The following is a 17192-nucleotide window of genomic DNA, read 5'->3' on the forward strand; positions in this document are numbered from 1 at the left end:
GCATTTCTATTCATTATCATCTCTTTTGCTTCCTTCCATCTACACTTTCCAATCATTTTACTACAACCCTTCCTCTCCTTCCCTCCTCTTCTCTTCTTCTCTAAATATATCTATCCATTTTCTCTTTCTTTCTTAATACAAACTTTGCTCTTTCCTCTTCCCTTCTTTCCTATATTGTTCTCACCACAACCCTTTCTCTTTCCTACCTTTGCTAATAGTATCTACCTTCGCTCTCTCCCTCCCTCTCTTCCGCTCTCCCTCTCACTTCTACCACTTCAGTCATAGCATTGTAGTGTTACACCATTAAGATGAATAAATGCTGGAGTGGACGTGGTTTGGTGGAAATGCAGTCTTAGGGGAATAAGTGTAGTGATGACTAAATGGGAGGAGGCTTATAGGAATGTACATAAGAGTGATTAACCCCTTCAATACTGAGACACATTTTTATCTTGAGTTTTGGGTGTGATTAAACCATTTTATTGACGTTATGAAGGGTCTATGGAGGTCAGAAGATTAATGGCCACAGTCTTTACTATTTCAATCCCTTCAGTACTGAGATGCATTTCTATCTTGAGTTTGGGATACCATTAGACCATTTCATTGACATTACAAAGGGTCTATGGAGGTCAGAAGATTAATGGCCACAGTCTTCACTATTTTAATCCCCCACATAACTTCCTGAAGGTGTACAAGTCACCAAGTAGTAAGCAAAATGAATATGGAAACATGTCCTGGTGCTGAAGAGGTTAAAGAATGGGTAAGGTAGTAGTTATGTAATTGGTAAGACTTGAGGTCGCTTAAGGTAAAGATAACAAAACTAACAAAAGAAGTAATTAAGACAGGAATGAGACAAACAGGTGTGGGAAAAATATTACCAGACAACAAAAATATGATTAAAAAAAAAAAAACATTAAAAAGAAAACAAAAAGGGAAAAAAATAATTGTACAGAGAAATAATCAACTACACATTCTAACATAAACTAAAGAAAATTGATGAAAAATAAAGAAAAAATGTAACATAGGAACATAAAACATGACAAATAAACAGACATAACAAAAAATAATGATAAAAGTAATGATAGTAAAATAAATAGTATATATATATGTATTGGTATCAAATTATAATGCCAGTAGTAGTAATAGTAACCATAGTAGTAGTAGTAGTAGTAGTAGTAGTAGTAGTAGTAGTAATAGTAGTAGAAAGGATAGTGGTGATGGTGGTAGTAGTGGTAGTGGTAGCGATGACAAAAGGAATTCTCATCAAGGCACATTTCAATCAATACTTTTCCCTGCATTCACAACTTTACAACCCCCACAACCCACTAGCTCGGTTGACATAATGCTAAAACAACACAGGGAAAATAAGAACCAGTGAAATCTTAACCTCACACAAGACACAGATAATTTTCACTACAGAAGACACAAATAAAAAGAGAAAAGAAGAAAAAAATAAAACCACACAGAAAAAAAAAAAATAGCTAAACCACAAAAGATAAAATGAAAATAAATGAAACCACAGCAGTAAGACTCTTGAACCAACACATGTGCCACAAATAAAGTGCTGTGGTAAAAAAAACTGTGGTAGAACTTGAAAGCCATACAGAGTGACACTATGGTGGGAAGCTGTGTGGTGGAGACAAGACAAGTGACCCCATGCACTGAACTTTGAACCTTACACCACTACACCACAAGGCTGGGAATGAGTGAAGGCTAAACTGGGCAAGGCTGTGAGGGACTAAGGAAGAGATGGGGATAGATAGAAAAACATTAGATAAACAAGAAGAATGAAGAAGAGAAGATTGGATAACAATGAGAAAGTGAGACTGGGAAGAATAAGAAAAAACAAAAAGAGAAAAATAAAGGAAACGAGAGAAGAAGGAATAAGAAAAACACGGGAATAAATACAAAACACATAAAATAGTCATACAAAGTCAAATAAAAACAATAAAAAGTCCATCGTCCAACAAAGTCAAGTGAGTGAGCGAGTGAGTGAGCGAGTGAGTGAGTGAGTGAGCGAGTGAGATAAGAGAGAAGCACCAGCATCACCCTAAGTTGATCTTGGTGACATTACCCCGTCTCGCCAGTGAGCCCTCCATACTGCCGGGGTGACTGGTGAGGCTGCTATGGACCAGGGAACCATCGGGGGTGTCTAGGTCGTCATGGTGACCGTGGGAGTGGTCGGCGAAGCGAACGTTTTTGGTGAGATAGTCGTCGTCGACCTCGCGTTCCCTCAGGCCCAAGATAAGGATGCGGAACAGCTCCCAGTCACCAAAGTTCATGTGCAGTACCTGACGGGGGAAGAGCATTGTGGGGTGGTGGTTTAGTGATGTTTGTGGGTGTGAATTGGTGAGTTTTTTTTATGTTTTGGTGTGTGTGTGCATGTGTGTGTGTGTTATTTTTGTAACACACACACACATATACATACTCTATACAACACCACACCACATCACACCAAAACACCAAAGGCATACACACACACACACACACACACACACACACACACACACACACACACACACACACACAAAGCACAACAAAAACATCCCCACATTCTTTCAACACCACACCACACAACACTGCACATCACACAATCAGACAACACACACACACACAAAAAAAATCACAACAAAAACACCCACTTTCTTTCAAACACCACACCACACCACCACACCACACAGCTCACCTTTTTCAAGTCATCCAGGTCACAGTGGAGAAGAACCTTGCCGTTAATGTTATGTTCCTGCAGCTTCTCCTTGTAAGTGGGCAGCAAAGAGGCACTGACCCCCTCCACCTTGCTGAATACCTCAAACAGCCCATCCACAGATAAGGTGGAGAGCTTCTTGTCCGCTACTTCAGGCTGTGTGGTGGAGAGAATGTGGAGGAGTTAGCATGAGGAAGGATGTGGAGTGAGAAATGTAGAAATGTACTGGAGATGAAAAAAATTTAAAAAGACAGAAAGAAAAGTGGAGATAGATGAATAAAAAAAGAAAAGGAGAAATAGAAATAGAATGAGGAAGAAAAGTGTTGAAGTCAAGAAATGGGGAAACAAAAGAGAAAAACTAATTCCCAGAGAAAAAGAAAGACTGGAATGGAGAAAAGAAGAGAAAAGCAGATAGATAAAAAAAGAAAGAAAAGGAGATAGAGAAATAGAGAAAACAAGATATAGAAATAGAAAGAGGATGAAAAGTATTGAAGTTGAGAAGAAAAAAAAAACTGAAAAAGGAAATCCACAAAGAAAAGAAAGACTAGAATAGAGAAAAGAAAAGAAAAGCAGAGATAGATAAAAAAAAAAGAAAGAAAAGGAGAAACAGAGAGAGAGAAAGAGCAAGAGAAGGTATTGAAGTCAGGAAATGGGGGAAAAAAAAAGAAAAAGACAAATTCCCAAAGAAAAGCAAAACTAGAAAGGAGATGAAGACAAAGAATAGCAGATAGATGAAAAAAAGAAAGAAAAGGAAAAATAGAAAGAGAAAGAGGAAGAAAAGTATTAAAGCTGAGATGAAAAAATTGAAAAGTGAATTCCCAGAGAAAAAAACAGAAAGAAAAGCAAAAAAAGACAAAAATGGGAAGAAAAAGAGAAATAAAAAAAAAGAGAGCAAAAGAAGATACTGATTTTAGAAGATGGAAACAAAAACAAAAACAAAAAAAAATCCCAAAGACAACAACAGAAAAAAAGAAGAAAAAACTGAAGAGAAAATGAAAAGAAAATAGAAAAAAAGAAAAGATAGAAAGAAAAAGAGTAAGAGAAGGCACTGAAGATAGATGAAAAGAGAAAAAAACACCAATCGAGAGAGAAACACAGAAAAAAAAAAAGAAAAGATAGAAAGAAAAAGCAAACTGTAACTCTCACCCATTCCCATCCCATAAAGACAATAGGAGAGAGAGAGAGAGAGAGAGAGAGAGAGAGAGAGAGAGAGAGAGAGAGAGAGAGAGAGAGAGAGAGAGAGAGAGAGAGAGAGAGAGAGAGAGAGAGAGAGAGAGAGAGAGAGAGAGAGAGAGAGAGAGAGAGAGAGAGAGAGAGAGAGAGAGAGAGAGAGAGAGAGAGAGAGAGAGAGAGAAAGCAACCCTCTACCCTAAGCAAACCCGTCTCTCCCCTATCCCCAAACACTAACCGGCAGACTGGCATGAGTGGGGCTGAGACCGGCAACTGGATTAACGGTGATTGGCACATGGTGGAGATCGACGGAGGAGGCGGACTGGATGGATGGCATGAAGGGGGGAGGCGGGCCGTACCCCCACATCATCGGATTAAGTGGAGGCAGGCTGGCGGTGGAGTTCTTCTGGTTCCCTCGCATTGGCTGTGTGGATAGAGTGGATGAGGTGAGTGGTGGTGGTGGTGGTGGTGGTGGTGAAAGGTGGAGTAGAAGAGAAAGAAAATGGGAAGAAAACAGAAAAAGAGCAGAAGAGATGGTGGTGATATAAGTGGCATAGAAGAGAAAGGAAAGGAAAATGGAAGGAAATTTAAAGAGAATAACAGGAAGAGAAAAAAACAAGAGAAGGAATTGAAGATAAATGAAAAAAAGAAAGAAATTACAATTAAGAACTACAATTAAGGTGTGACAGTGAAACAAAGGCACAAATAGATGTGAAATTTAAATGCCACACCAAAAAACAAAAAATAAAATAAAAAACCAACAAAAAAAATAATAAATAAACAAAGAATGAAGACAATGTAGATGGTGTGTGTGTGTGTGTGTGTGTGTGTGTGTGTGTGTGTGTGTGTGTGTGTGTGTGTGTGTGTGTGTGTGTGTGTGTGTGTGGCACTCACCGGTCTGCGTGGGGTGGTGGCACTCTTGGGGGCCCCGTCGTATGGCTGGAAGCTCCACGGGGAGGGAGCCGGCGGACCAATGAACTGTGGTCCGTCCTCAAACTGGGGCTGGTCCTCTTTGATCACCTGTGTGGAAAAAGAAAACAAGAAAAAAAGTTAAGAAAATAAAAAAGTAAGAAAATAAGATAAATGAAGCTACAAAGAGTTTCACCAAAAACAAAATGATGATGTTGATAATAAAGATAATGACAATGGCAATGATTGAAGAAAAAATTGATGGATTGACAATAATAGAGATGAGAGTGATGAATGGTGATGGTGATGGTGGTGGGGAAGCATTTGGGACATGAAAAATTAGGTTTGTATTCAGAAACACTTTGCTCTCTCACCACGACTATTTTGCAAGGCCACAGAGATGACTAGCGGGGTTTTCAAGAGTGTTTCTCTAGTTAATGATGTAGAAAGCTCGTCACTCTGCCTCTAGAACCACAAAAACACCTTAAAAATGCATGCAAATTTAAATACAGCCTTTTGAAATAGTGGAGGTGAAACACAGAGAAATTTGAGAATACATGACTAAAAGTGATGATGATGATGATGATGATGATGATGATGATGATGATGGTGATGATGATGATAGGGTGGGGGGATGCTTACTTTTCTGATGAAGGGGTCGAGGTTGATGGTGAAGGGCAGGAACACTTTAAGGTCTGAGATGTGAAGGGAGTTTTTGTGCATGGAGAGGAAGATCTCAAACTTCTTCTCCTCCTTGTCCATCTCCAGCAGGGGGTCCATGTCCTTAGAGATGGGCACCTGGTTCTTGATCCTGACCACAGCAAAGGTTCAAATTAAATGACTTCCAAGAAAACAAATTTTTTTCTTTTTTCACATCAAATGGCCTCCAATAAACCAATTTTTTTTCTCATCAATTGGCTTCCAAAAACAAGTCTTCTTTTTTTCACATCAAATGGCCTCCAATAAACCATTTTTTTTTTATTGCATGAGGGGAGTCAGTCAAGGGCAATAAAAGATAAGGAAATAAAATAAAAAGGCCCACTTGAATGCCAGTTCCCATACAGATTAAATCATTCGTCAAAAGTCTGGGATAAATGTCTTGAAACCTAACCTAACCTAATACTATTATTCTCTCTCTCTCTCTCTCTCTCTCTCTCTCTCTCCTGCCCCTCCTCCTCCTCCTCTTCTTTACTTTTCCCTATTCTTCTATTCTTCTTTATTCTTCTTATTTTCTTCCTCTTCCTCCTCCTTCTCATCTTCTTTATCCTTCTTATCCTTCCTATTCACTTCCTCCTTCTCCTCTTTCTCCTTCTTATCTTCCTATTCCTCCTTATCTTTCCTCTCCTTCTCTTCCTTATCTTCTTAACCTCCTCCTCCTCCTCCTCCTCCTCCTCCTCCTCCTCCTCCTCCTCCTCAGCTTCTTTACCCTCCCTATCCTCCTACTCTTCCTCCTCCTTATTCACTCCATTCTCCATTCTCCTCCTCCTCCTCCTCCTATGTAGCTTCTGTACGTGTAGTTTAGTAAACGAGTGACCTCGTTATAGGTCGCAAGGCCTCCTGTCACTCGTCTTTCCTATGTATTTCCTATGTATTTCCTCCTCTTTGCCCTCCATACCCTCCTCTTCCTCCTTCCTATTCACCTCCTCCTCCTCCTACAGCCATCCTTACAATCTTACTGCTCCTCCTTATCCTCATCCTCTTTCTTCTCCTCCCAGCCACCCTCACAATCTTACTTCTATTCCTCCTCCTCCTCCTCCTCCTCCTCCTCCTCCTCCTCCTCCTCCTCCTCCTACAGCCAGTTATCCTCACAATCTTACTCCTCTTCCTTCTTATTCACCTCCAATATTACTCCACTTTCTCCTTATCCATACCCCTTCCTCCTCCTCCTTCTCCTCCTCCTCTTTCTCCTCCTCCTCCCACAGCCACACTCACTTTTCATAGAGGTCCTTGAGTGAAGTTTTCTCCTCCAGTGCCTCCTCATGGGCCTCATAGTAAAGGATGAGCCAGGAGGCGCGATACGGCCACTGCTCCGTAATGTTGATCCACGAGGCAAGGTGGTACCAGTTGAAGTCTATGTGGAATGCCTTGAGTAACCTGTGGAGTGGAGAGGTGGAGTGTGTGAGTGGATGAGGCTCTGTGGAATGTTTTTTGGTGGAGTTACGTAAATGTAGAGAAGCTTTTGCTGTAATTTTTTTTGTATGGTGACGGAGGAAGGGAAGATGGAAAAGAGAAAGAAAGAAATATAAGGCAGAAAGAAGAAAAATCCTATTGAAATATATATATGAAGACTGCAGAATAAGAAAATGAATGAAAATAATGAGGATAATGAAATAGAGTTGATGAGAGTTGGTGAGAGATAATGACTGGTAAACAAGGAGTCAATAAATAAATAAATAGGAAAAGAAAGAAAGAAAGGACGAAGGTATAAAAGAAAGATAGAAAAAGAAAATAATTAAATCAGTCAATCGGTCAATCACTCAATCAACTGACCTTCCAGTGATGTAGACGACGTTCATCAGTCGACGCATGGACCGAGGGTTGATGTCACTGAAGTAGTCGTCCGTCAGCAACACCTGCCGGGAAACACACCAATCAGAACACAGACAGGAAGGCGTCGTGACACAAAAGGAATGTTCTTGTTAAAAATTAATGGCAAAATGTGAAAAAAGAATGATAAAAATAGAACTAGTGATGATAATATTTTAAGGTTAAGAAATGAGGAGGAAATAGTAATGAATAAAGGAAAGATAGATACAATATTCTTGAAACAGGACCCCAAAACCTCCATCATAATGAGAGAGAGAGAGAGAGAGAGAGAGAGAGAGAGAGAGAGAGAGAGAGAGAGAGAGAGAGAGAGAGAGAGAGAGAGAGAGAGAGAGAGAGAGAGAGAGAGAGAGAGAGAGAGAGAGAGAGAGAGAGAGAGAGAGAGAGAGAGAGAGAGAGAGAGAGAAAAGAAGAAAAAAGAAAGAAAAGAGAAAGAAAAAGAGAACAAGAAAGAAAAAGAGAAAGAGAATGAATTAGAACAAGAATAAGAAAAAAAAGAAAAAAGAACAAGAACAAGAACGAGAACAAGAACAAGAACGAGAATAAAGAAAAAAAAAGAAGGAAAAAGAAAAAGAGAAAAAGATACCGAGACAGACGAAAAAAAAATGAAAGAGAGAGAGAGAGAAAGAGAGAGAGACCACATACCTTAGTCAAATCCTGCGCCCCACCGACCCTATTGAGATTCGACCCAATACTGGAGGCAATGGAGTCCGAAGGCTTCAGAGTGCGTCGACTGGTCTTGCTATTATTACGTCTTAGGTTCTGTGACGCACTCATGCCACTTTCCGAGGACAGGCGGCGGTTGGCGGGGATCTGTCGGAGGGGAGGGAGAAGGGGGGGAATGAGGTTGCTTACTTGTTCACCTCTTTATTTATTTTCATTGGGATTTTTTCAGTGTAGTGTTTTAATAAAGGAGTATATGAAAAAAAAAATTTGTGAATAAATAAGAATAGAGGAGAGTTGATAATGGAGGGACGGAGAGAAATAAAAGAAGTGGAATTATTGAAGATGAATAAGTAAGAAAATGATAAAAGTCAGTAGGAGAGAGAGAGAGAGAGAGAGAGAGAGAGAGAGAGAGAGAGAGAGAGAGAGAGAGAGAGAGAGAGAGAGAGAGAGAGAGAGAGAGAGAGAGAGAGAGAGAGAGAGAGAGAGAGAGAGAGAGAGAGAAGGTGAAAGAAAAAGGTATATAACAAAAAATAAAAATGACTAATAAATAGATAGGAAGATAAATGAATAAAAGAATACATGAATAAATAAATAAATACACACTCTCTCCTTCAGTGAGTCATACAACCTTCACTCTCACACAAAGCTAAGCAAATGAAAGAAAGAAAAGAAAAGAAAAAGACAGCAATATTTACACTACTGACAAAGAAAATGCACTGAATAAATAAATGGTAAAATTCACAAGCTCTATTAAAACGTCCTTCATTCTTGCAAAAAAGCCAAAGCCAAAAAATAAAAGAAAAAAAATAGATACATAAATAAATAAATAAATAAAATATGAGTATAAAAAATAGATTATATACATTATTTATACAAACACAGGCAAAAAAGTAACTAAAATAAAAAGTATGTACAAAATGAATGAATGAATAAATAAATAAAGAGATAGAGAAGACAAACAATAAGTACACACACACACACACACACACACACACACACACACACACACACACACACACACACACACACACCATATAATACAGCATGCACTGTAAACAGAAAAGACAAACAAGGAAAGCAAACAAAACAGGTAAACAAAAGCAAAAAACATAAACAACAACATGCACAGTAAACAAACAAGACAAACAAGAAAAACAAACAAAAAATTGATAAAACGAGGCAAAAAACATAAACAACAACATGCGCACTAAACAAAGAAACAAGAAAAGCAAACAAAAAGTAAACAAAAGCAAACACAAACAAACAATAGCAAACAAAACAAAACTAGAGAAAAAATACAAAACAGTAAACAAGCACAGTAAACAGAGCAAACAAAAATGCAAACAAACAAACAGGTAAACAAGAAGCAAAAACACAAACAAGACAATAGCAAACAAACAAAACAGTGATATAGAAGCAAAAACAAGACAAACAAACACAACACGAACAACATAAACGGCAAACACAATGAAGCAAACAACAAAAACAAAAGCAAACAAATGAATTTCACAACCTAATAAGCAAAAAAAAAAAGAAAAAGAAAATTGGGACAAAAAAAGAAAAGGAAAAAAGGAAATTGGGGAAAAAAAGAAAATGGAAAAAAGGACAATTTAGTGAAAGTTCTGTGGAGGAAACTAGAACGGGAAAACAAAACTGAAGGAAAATAATGAGAGAGAGAGAGAGAGAGAGAGAGAGAGAGAGAGAGAGAGAGAGAGAGAGAGAGAGAGAGAGAGAGAGAGAGAGAGAGAGAGAGAGAGAGAGAGAGAGAGACTAATTCCTATTGCAAGAAAAGTTATATAAGAAAAAGATAAAAAAAAAAAATAGGAAAAGAAGATAAAAACTGGAGAAAAGAGAGAGAGAGAGAAAAAGAGAGAGAAAAAGAGAAAGAGAACCACTAGCAAAAAAACCCACAAACAAACTAATGAACATAAGAAACACAAAAAAAAAATAATAAAAAAAATGAAATAAACCAATAGGAAACGATAGATAGAGAGAGACGGACAGACAGACAGACAGACAGACAGACAGACAGACAGATAGATAGACGGACGGACAGACGGACAGATAGGTACTTACAGGAATACTGAATCCGGTATCATTGGACAGACAGCGCTCTATGGGGATCTGAAGGAGGGACCGAGAGGGGCGGCCGTAATGAACACAAACATGCCGACAGGACAGAGAATGGAAGAGCAAAAAGATAAATAACAGTAAATAAAAAAAAAAAAAAGGGTGGAGGTGATAACTAGTGATAAAAAGCAGAATAAAGGATAAAATAATGAGGTGAAGATGACGTGTGTGGTAAAAATAAGTGAATAAATATTAAAATGAAAAAAACAAACAAGTGGAAATGTTGTCTACTGGAAAAAAAACAAATGCAAAACAAATAAGAAAATAAAAAAAAAACAGGTGGGAATGATAACTAGGAAAAATAAAACAAAACAAAACAAACAAGAAAATAAAATAGAGGTGGGAATGTTAACTACTAAAAAAAAAAGTAAAATAAAAAATAAAGCAAAAGAAATCATAAAATAAAGAGGTAGGAATAACTAATAAAAAAGGCAAAAAAAAAAAAAAAAAGCAGGATGATAACTACTGATAAAGACACAAAGCAAAACAAACAAAAAAAAAACTAACATTGAAAAATTATTACATGCCACACAATAAAAGAGGAAAAAAAAAACTAAAAGAAATGGAATGATGACTACTGTGGAAAAAAAAAAATAAGCAAAACAATTACATGCCAAAAGTAATAATAAAAAAAAGGAACTAACAAACAAACATACTAACAAAAACACACAAAAAAACACCAAAATAAAAAAAATATATATATGAAGAATGGTAACAAAACAAAACAAAAAAGGAATAAAGCAAAGAAATTAAATGTAAGTAAATAATATGCAGAAAATGAATAAATTAATTAATAAGTAGATAAATAAATGATATGTTAAGTGAAGCTGGCCAGAAAAATATTTACAGAAAAGGACAAACTGAAAATGCACATCTTTTAAAAACCACAAGCAGATCAAAATAAAAACACACAAAAAAAAAAAAAAACAAGACAAAATAATACAAATAAATAAACAGATAAATAAAATAAACCATAGAAATTCAAATGTACAGAAGCTTAAAGAGAAAGTGAAAAAGTCAAAAATATAAAAAAAAGGCAGAAAAAAAGCAAAAAAATGACAAAAACTTGAACAAAAAAATAAAAGCTTAAAGGGAACCAAATTTATAGCAACTCAAAATAGTGATGGAGAAAAAAAAAATAAATAAATGAATGAATAAATAAATGAACAGCACACATGATCTTAGCACAGCATACATCATACAGCATACATCAAAAATGCTTCATGCAGTGTTTTATGTACAGCACACACCAACATTCTTGCATTGTGTGGGAAAGAAGAAAAGAGAAAGAAGAAACAGAAGAGAATGAGAGATAATGAGACAGATAAAAGCAGCAACTGTGATAAAGCATGACGTAAATGAAGAAAAGGAATGAAAGGAAGAAAGAGAAAAGAAAGGGAGGAAAAAAAAAAGAACTAAGGAAGGAAGAAAATAAATTGAGGAATAAAAAAAAAAAGAAAAGGAAAAAAGGAACAAAGGAAAAAAATAAATAGAGGAACGAAATAAAAAAAAGAAAAGAAAAAAGAAGAAAAGAAAGTTGTGCATGAGAGATAACAGAAATAATAGTGATAAAAACGAGACAAAGACAAAGAATAAAAGAAATGGATACGAGAGAGAGAGAGAGAGAGAGAGAGAGAGAGAGAGAGAGAGAGAGAGAGAGAGAGAGAGAGAGAGAGAGAGAGAGAGAGAGAGAGAGAGAGAGAGAGAGAGAGAGAGAGAGAGAGAAAACAATAAATAGAAAAAGAAAATAAAAGAGAAAATAAAAAAAATAGAGGTTGTGCAAGAGATAATAGCAGTAATAGTGATAAAACAAGACACACACAAAGAAAAGAATAAAAAAAAACACATACATGAGAAAATAAAACCAAGAATGAAAGAGAGAGAGAGAGAGAGAGATAAAGAAAGGAAAAGAAAAATGGAATGAATGTAAAAAGGAAAGAAGGAAGAAAATAAACAGAAAGAAACAATAAAAAAAAAAAAAAACGTAAAAGGGTGCCATGCCAGGATGCACAAACTGAACACACTTACACTACACATTCAATAAAAAAGAAAAAGAAAAACAAGAAAAAAAAAGGAAAAAAAACAAAAACGGGAAAGCAGAGGCAAACTAAAACACACACACACACACACACACACACACACACACACACACACTTAACTACACTCACTTTACATCTCCTTCACTTGTCTCCTTCACTCACCTCCCTTCACAAGTCACCCCCGAGCTACTTACCTACTTACCTTACCTTGCGCTATGGCTTATATTCTCAAACACTTCTGCATTTCACCTTCACTATCTCAAAAGCCTTTATTCGAATTAACACATTTTTTTAAGGTGTTTTTAAAGTTCTAGAAGCAGAGTGACAAGATTTTTTTACATTATTAACTTGAAAAACACTCTTGAAAACCCCTCTAGTTATCTCTGTGGCTTTGGAAAGTAGTTGAGGTGAGAGAGCAAAGTGTTTTAGAATATAGCCTTCGGTCTGTATATAAACACACTGGTCAAACAAACAAGTGTCCATTAAAGAAAGAAAGGATAAAAGTATCATAGAAGAAAGAAGAAGAAATAATATAAAAAAAAGGGAAAACAAAAGGCATGATAGAAAATAAGACTAGCGGTAATGAAGGAAATAATTACAGAAAAGAGAAGTAGAAACAAAACAAAAACACAAAAAAATAAAGGAAAAGAAGGCAAGAAGAAAACAAAACAAAAACAAAAATAAAGAAAATGTAAAAAGGAAAAGAAAAAAAAAAGCAGGAAAGATCAAAGAAGACAAAAAATAACACTTAAACACAGAAAGGAAAGGAAAAGAAGGCAAGACAAACAATAAAAACAATAAAACAAAAAAAAAAAAAAAAAAAAAAAAAAAGCAAATACAACATAAACAAAGAAAGGAAAGGAAAAATACAGCAAGAAAACAATAAAAGCAGGAATAAATAAATAAAAAAACAAGAAAGACAATAACAACAAAAATAGCACATGAACACAAAGAGGCATGGCAAATACAGCACAAGAAGACTCCTGTATTGCTAGAAGACTCCCGTGGTGCCAAGACTCACATGACTGATGCCTCCCACAGCTGAGGTGGTGGCGAGGCTTACTGAGTCCGTCTCCACCTCCAGCCACGTACTCTGCGACCGGCCCCTCATCCGCTCGGCAGCCTGGTGGAGAGAGAGAGAGAGTGAGGGAATGGAGGGCGAGGAATGGTGGGTGGTGAAAAGTAGGGAGGAGGGATGGAAGGAGAGAGAGAGAGAGAGAGAGAGAGAGAGAGAGAGAGAGAGAGAGAGAGAGAGAGAGAGAGAGAGAGAGAGAGAGAGAGAGAGAGAGAGAGAGAGAGAGAGAGTGTGTCCCTTTCCCTTTCACCATCTCATCTCTTCTATGTGTGTTACAACTAGGTAAAACAACTTGGTAAATAGAAATCCTCAACAAAAAAAATACAGAGAGAGAGAAATAGTACAGATTAACAAACACACGAAAAATCTTAACAAACTGAAAGAAACAAAAAAAAAAAAAAAAAAATAGAAAAATAAACAGAAAAAAGAAGGAAAAATAAAAGAATAGCAGAATCCACAAAATTAACACACTTTCTATACAAATTCAACAAAAAAGAAAAAGAAAACGCAAAAAAAAGAAAGAAAAGAAAAAAAAAGAGCGTACAGGTTAACGAGGACATACACACCTGCTGGGCCTGTTTCACCTTCCTGAGTCCAGAATTTTGCAGGTAGAAGGGCAGGTGTACAATGTTCCTTAGGTAGTCATGGCCACTTATGGAAGACTCATTGAAGACTCTATGGACGTGCTGCTCTATTGCCTGGCGGGGAGACGAAGCACAGGTAAATAAAGGTTAAGGTAAATAAGTAAAGGTAAATTAAGGTGAAGGTAAATAAAGGTAAATAAAGATAAAGGTAAATCAAGGTAAATCAAGGTGAAACGGGTATACTGTCTTACCCAAAACTGAACCCTAAGCACCCCATGTGATAGTTAATGAAGGGAGAGGCTGTGTTGAGTTTTTTGACTTCCTAAGGTGAAAAAAATAATGGTAAATGAAAATAAATAATGGTAAAAAAGGCAGACTGTCTTATCCAAACTGACTTCCAAGCACACCTGATGATAGATAATGAAAAGAAAGTTTGTGTTAGATTAATTCACTTGGGTACCCTGAGAAATAAATAATGAAGGGACGGACTGTTACTTTTATTCACTTCCTTAGGTTGAAAAAAAACAAAGGGTAAATAAAAATAATGAAAGGAACGGATGTGTTATTGAGTTATTTGACTTTCTGGAGCAAAAATAAATAATAAGTTAAATAAATAAAAAATAAAGATAAATAAATAATGAAGGGAAAGACTGTGATATTGAGTTAGTCCACTTCCTGGGGTGAAAAATATAAAGATAAAACATGAATAATGAAAGGAGAGGTTGTGTTATTAAATTATTTTACTTTCAGCAGCAAAAAAAAAAAAATAAATAAATAAATATATAAATAAATAAATAAATAAAAATAAAAAAGTGAAGGGAGAGGTTGTGTTACCGAGTGAGTTAATTGGCTTCACCTGGCTCACTAGTTAATCAATCACCAGGTGGATGAAATGACTGGCCAAAGCATCATGCAGGTGAACGACGCTTGTTCTTTCTATCATCACACCAAAAACAGATAAATAAATAAAACTAATAAAAAACATGAATAGTAGATTAATGAATGACTGAGTAATGAAGAGTTAAATAAATAGATAAAAAATATGCTAAATGAATTAAGTTTCCATTTCAACCTTAAGTAAATGGATGAGATTAAATAAAAATGTAATAAAATAAATATAAAGTTTTCAAGAGAAGCAAACTATGAATTAAAATAAAGAAAAAGACAAAAAAAAAGGTAAGGAAAATAGAGAAAATATGATGAAAATGAAACAAAACAATAGAAAAAAATAATAAAACAGACAAGAAATAAAATATCATAAACAAAGAAAAGAGAAAAAAAAATGATGATACAAAACAAGAGAAAAAAAAAAAATCTACAAGAACCAAAAAACATCTCAAAACAAGAGACACAAAAAACAAAAAAAGAAAAAGAAATAAAGAAAAAATATGATGAAGATGAAACAAAACAAAAGAAAAAAGAAAAAAACTCAAAAAGAACCAAAGAGCCAAAAACAAAAATAGACAACATTAAAAGCTTTACAACACACTCTAAGCTTCACAGACACATCTATAAAGCTCCGACAAGCTGAAGGGGCTCCAAAGCTAACAAAACACTACAGAACAGCATCGGAAACTCAGCTACACTTCTAAAAATTTCTAAACCATCTAAGAAAAGCAGAATTTAAGGGTTCAAGCTGCAGAACTAAAAGCAATGGGGGATTCATTCTATTTTTAAGGGTTCTACTAAATAAAGTATAGGGTTTCTAAGATTCAGGGCTTTCTATATTTATTTTTATCGTGTAAGAGGAAAATCCAGCCAAGAGCAAAATATAAATAAGTAAATAAATAGAAATAAAAAAACTAAAAAGATAAAGAAAAAATAATGGTCCACTGAGGTGCCAGTCCCTAAAAGAAGTTGAACAGGTAGTTGAAAGGTGACTCCAAGCATGGTAGAGGAGTCTTTTCTATTTCAGGGTATATTTTAGGGTCTTCAGGTCTGTAGGCACTAAGGTTCAGGGATATTAGGGTTAATTAAGGAAGTATATTAATTTAGGGAATTTTAAGGCTCACTGCATTTAGAATCATAATATTAATATTTTCAGGGATTTCAGAGTAATATTTGGGGATTTTTAAAGGTTCTTGTGTCTTAAAACTACTAAGGACACAGGAATTTAAGGACAGATAAACAAGGAACATTTAAGGGATTATACAAGAAGACATTAGGAATTTTAGGCTTTTTGGGCCTTTAAAACTACAACAAACTCAAGAATTTCCAGATGTAAACAAACTGAAATCCATTTAAGGAGAGTTTTGGAGTACTCAAGCTTAAGAAGTACCATCTGAAGACTTAAAAACAAGATTATAAACATTACAGAGAACTTTAGACACCAACACAACAGCTACACGCAACTAAAACACCAAAAAAAACATTAAAACTGAACTACTGATACACTCACATAACGGAATAAAATACTAAAAATAGAAGAGAAACAATGACTACAATGGTGTTTCAAGAAGTTCACGAAGCACAACGAGATAAAATACAAAGGTAAAAAACAGAAACTATAACTACGAGGGTGTTTCAAGAGGCACAATGAGATAAAAGACAAAAATAAAAGAGAACCGATAACTACAAGGGTGTTTCAAGAGGCTCAATGTACAAGGGGATCTGCTTAGAGGCTGACGGCAAGACAACAGCCAAAGTTTATACCATTGCCCTGTGTTCTCTTAGTAGCCGAGGGTGACGGTAGAATGACAGGGCCTGGGGCAGCAGTGTGGGGGGGGGAGACAGGCAGATTGAGTTTTTTTAGCTTTATTGTATTGTAGAGAGGTTAGTTAAGTGAGTGATGGGAGATGAGTAGGTGTTAAGTTAGTGGAGTGAAGAGTGTGCTAAAGTGCAAGAGGAGATTTGAGTGTGTTTAGAGTGAAGAAAGTGAAGGAATGTAGGTTCATGTGAGTTATGGGGAACGAAGAAAGTGTGTTTAAATAGAGAAGGAAGAGGAGATTTGAGTGTGTTTAGAGCAGGGGTTTTCAACATTTTTTCCATTAAGAACCCCCCCCCTGAATTATAAGACCATCTACCCAAACCCCAAATAATCTGACATCGAACAGAACATTAAGTTAACCTCTTCAACACCGAGACGCATTTCTACCTTGATCTTTGGGTATGATTAGACAATTTTCTTTGCTTTAGGAAAGGTCTATGGAGGTCAAAAGATTAATGGCCAGAGTCTTTACTATTTTAATCCCTCACATAAGTTTCTGAAGCTGTATAAAATCAGTAAACAGTAACCAGAATGAATATGAAAATGTGGCATGGTACTGAAGGGGTTAACGACTGACACTAACTCAATATGCCATGGTATTATGAGATCAGCCATCTAAGTAGTTACCGCTGGAAATCTTCCGGTGAATCCCTGGGCGTTTACAAAT

At 36.1% G+C, this 17192-nt stretch overlaps 1 protein-coding gene across 8 annotated transcripts in view; it reads right to left on the minus strand.

Moving 5' to 3' along the window:
- LOC123502690 (kinase D-interacting substrate of 220 kDa-like) overlaps positions 1 to 17192 on the minus strand; it is a 186705-nt gene that overhangs the window by 12118 nt on the left and 157395 nt on the right. For 7 of the 8 annotated variants that reach the window (XM_045251877.1, XM_045251876.1, XM_045251873.1 and 4 more), the window contains 11 exons: positions 13801 to 13932; positions 13181 to 13282; positions 10067 to 10114; positions 7970 to 8137; positions 7271 to 7353; positions 6713 to 6874; positions 5423 to 5591; positions 4766 to 4891; positions 4110 to 4295; positions 2684 to 2857; positions 2072 to 2288 (listed from right to left, as the gene is read on the minus strand). In XM_045251877.1, the coding sequence (XP_045107812.1) occupies positions 2072 to 2288; positions 2684 to 2857; positions 4110 to 4295; positions 4766 to 4891; positions 5423 to 5591; positions 6713 to 6874; positions 7271 to 7353; positions 7970 to 8137; positions 10067 to 10114; positions 13181 to 13282; positions 13801 to 13932 (1567 nt within the window). The remainder of the gene's footprint in view (positions 1 to 2071; positions 2289 to 2683; positions 2858 to 4109; positions 4296 to 4765; positions 4892 to 5422; positions 5592 to 6712; positions 6875 to 7270; positions 7354 to 7969; positions 8138 to 10066; positions 10115 to 13180; positions 13283 to 13800; positions 13933 to 17192) is intronic. The other variant, XM_045251874.1, reaches the window with a different exon arrangement.

This window comes from Portunus trituberculatus, chromosome 12 (genome assembly GCF_017591435.1).
Source record: "Portunus trituberculatus isolate SZX2019 chromosome 12, ASM1759143v1, whole genome shotgun sequence".
NCBI classification, from domain to species: domain Eukaryota; kingdom Metazoa; phylum Arthropoda; class Malacostraca; order Decapoda; family Portunidae; genus Portunus; species Portunus trituberculatus.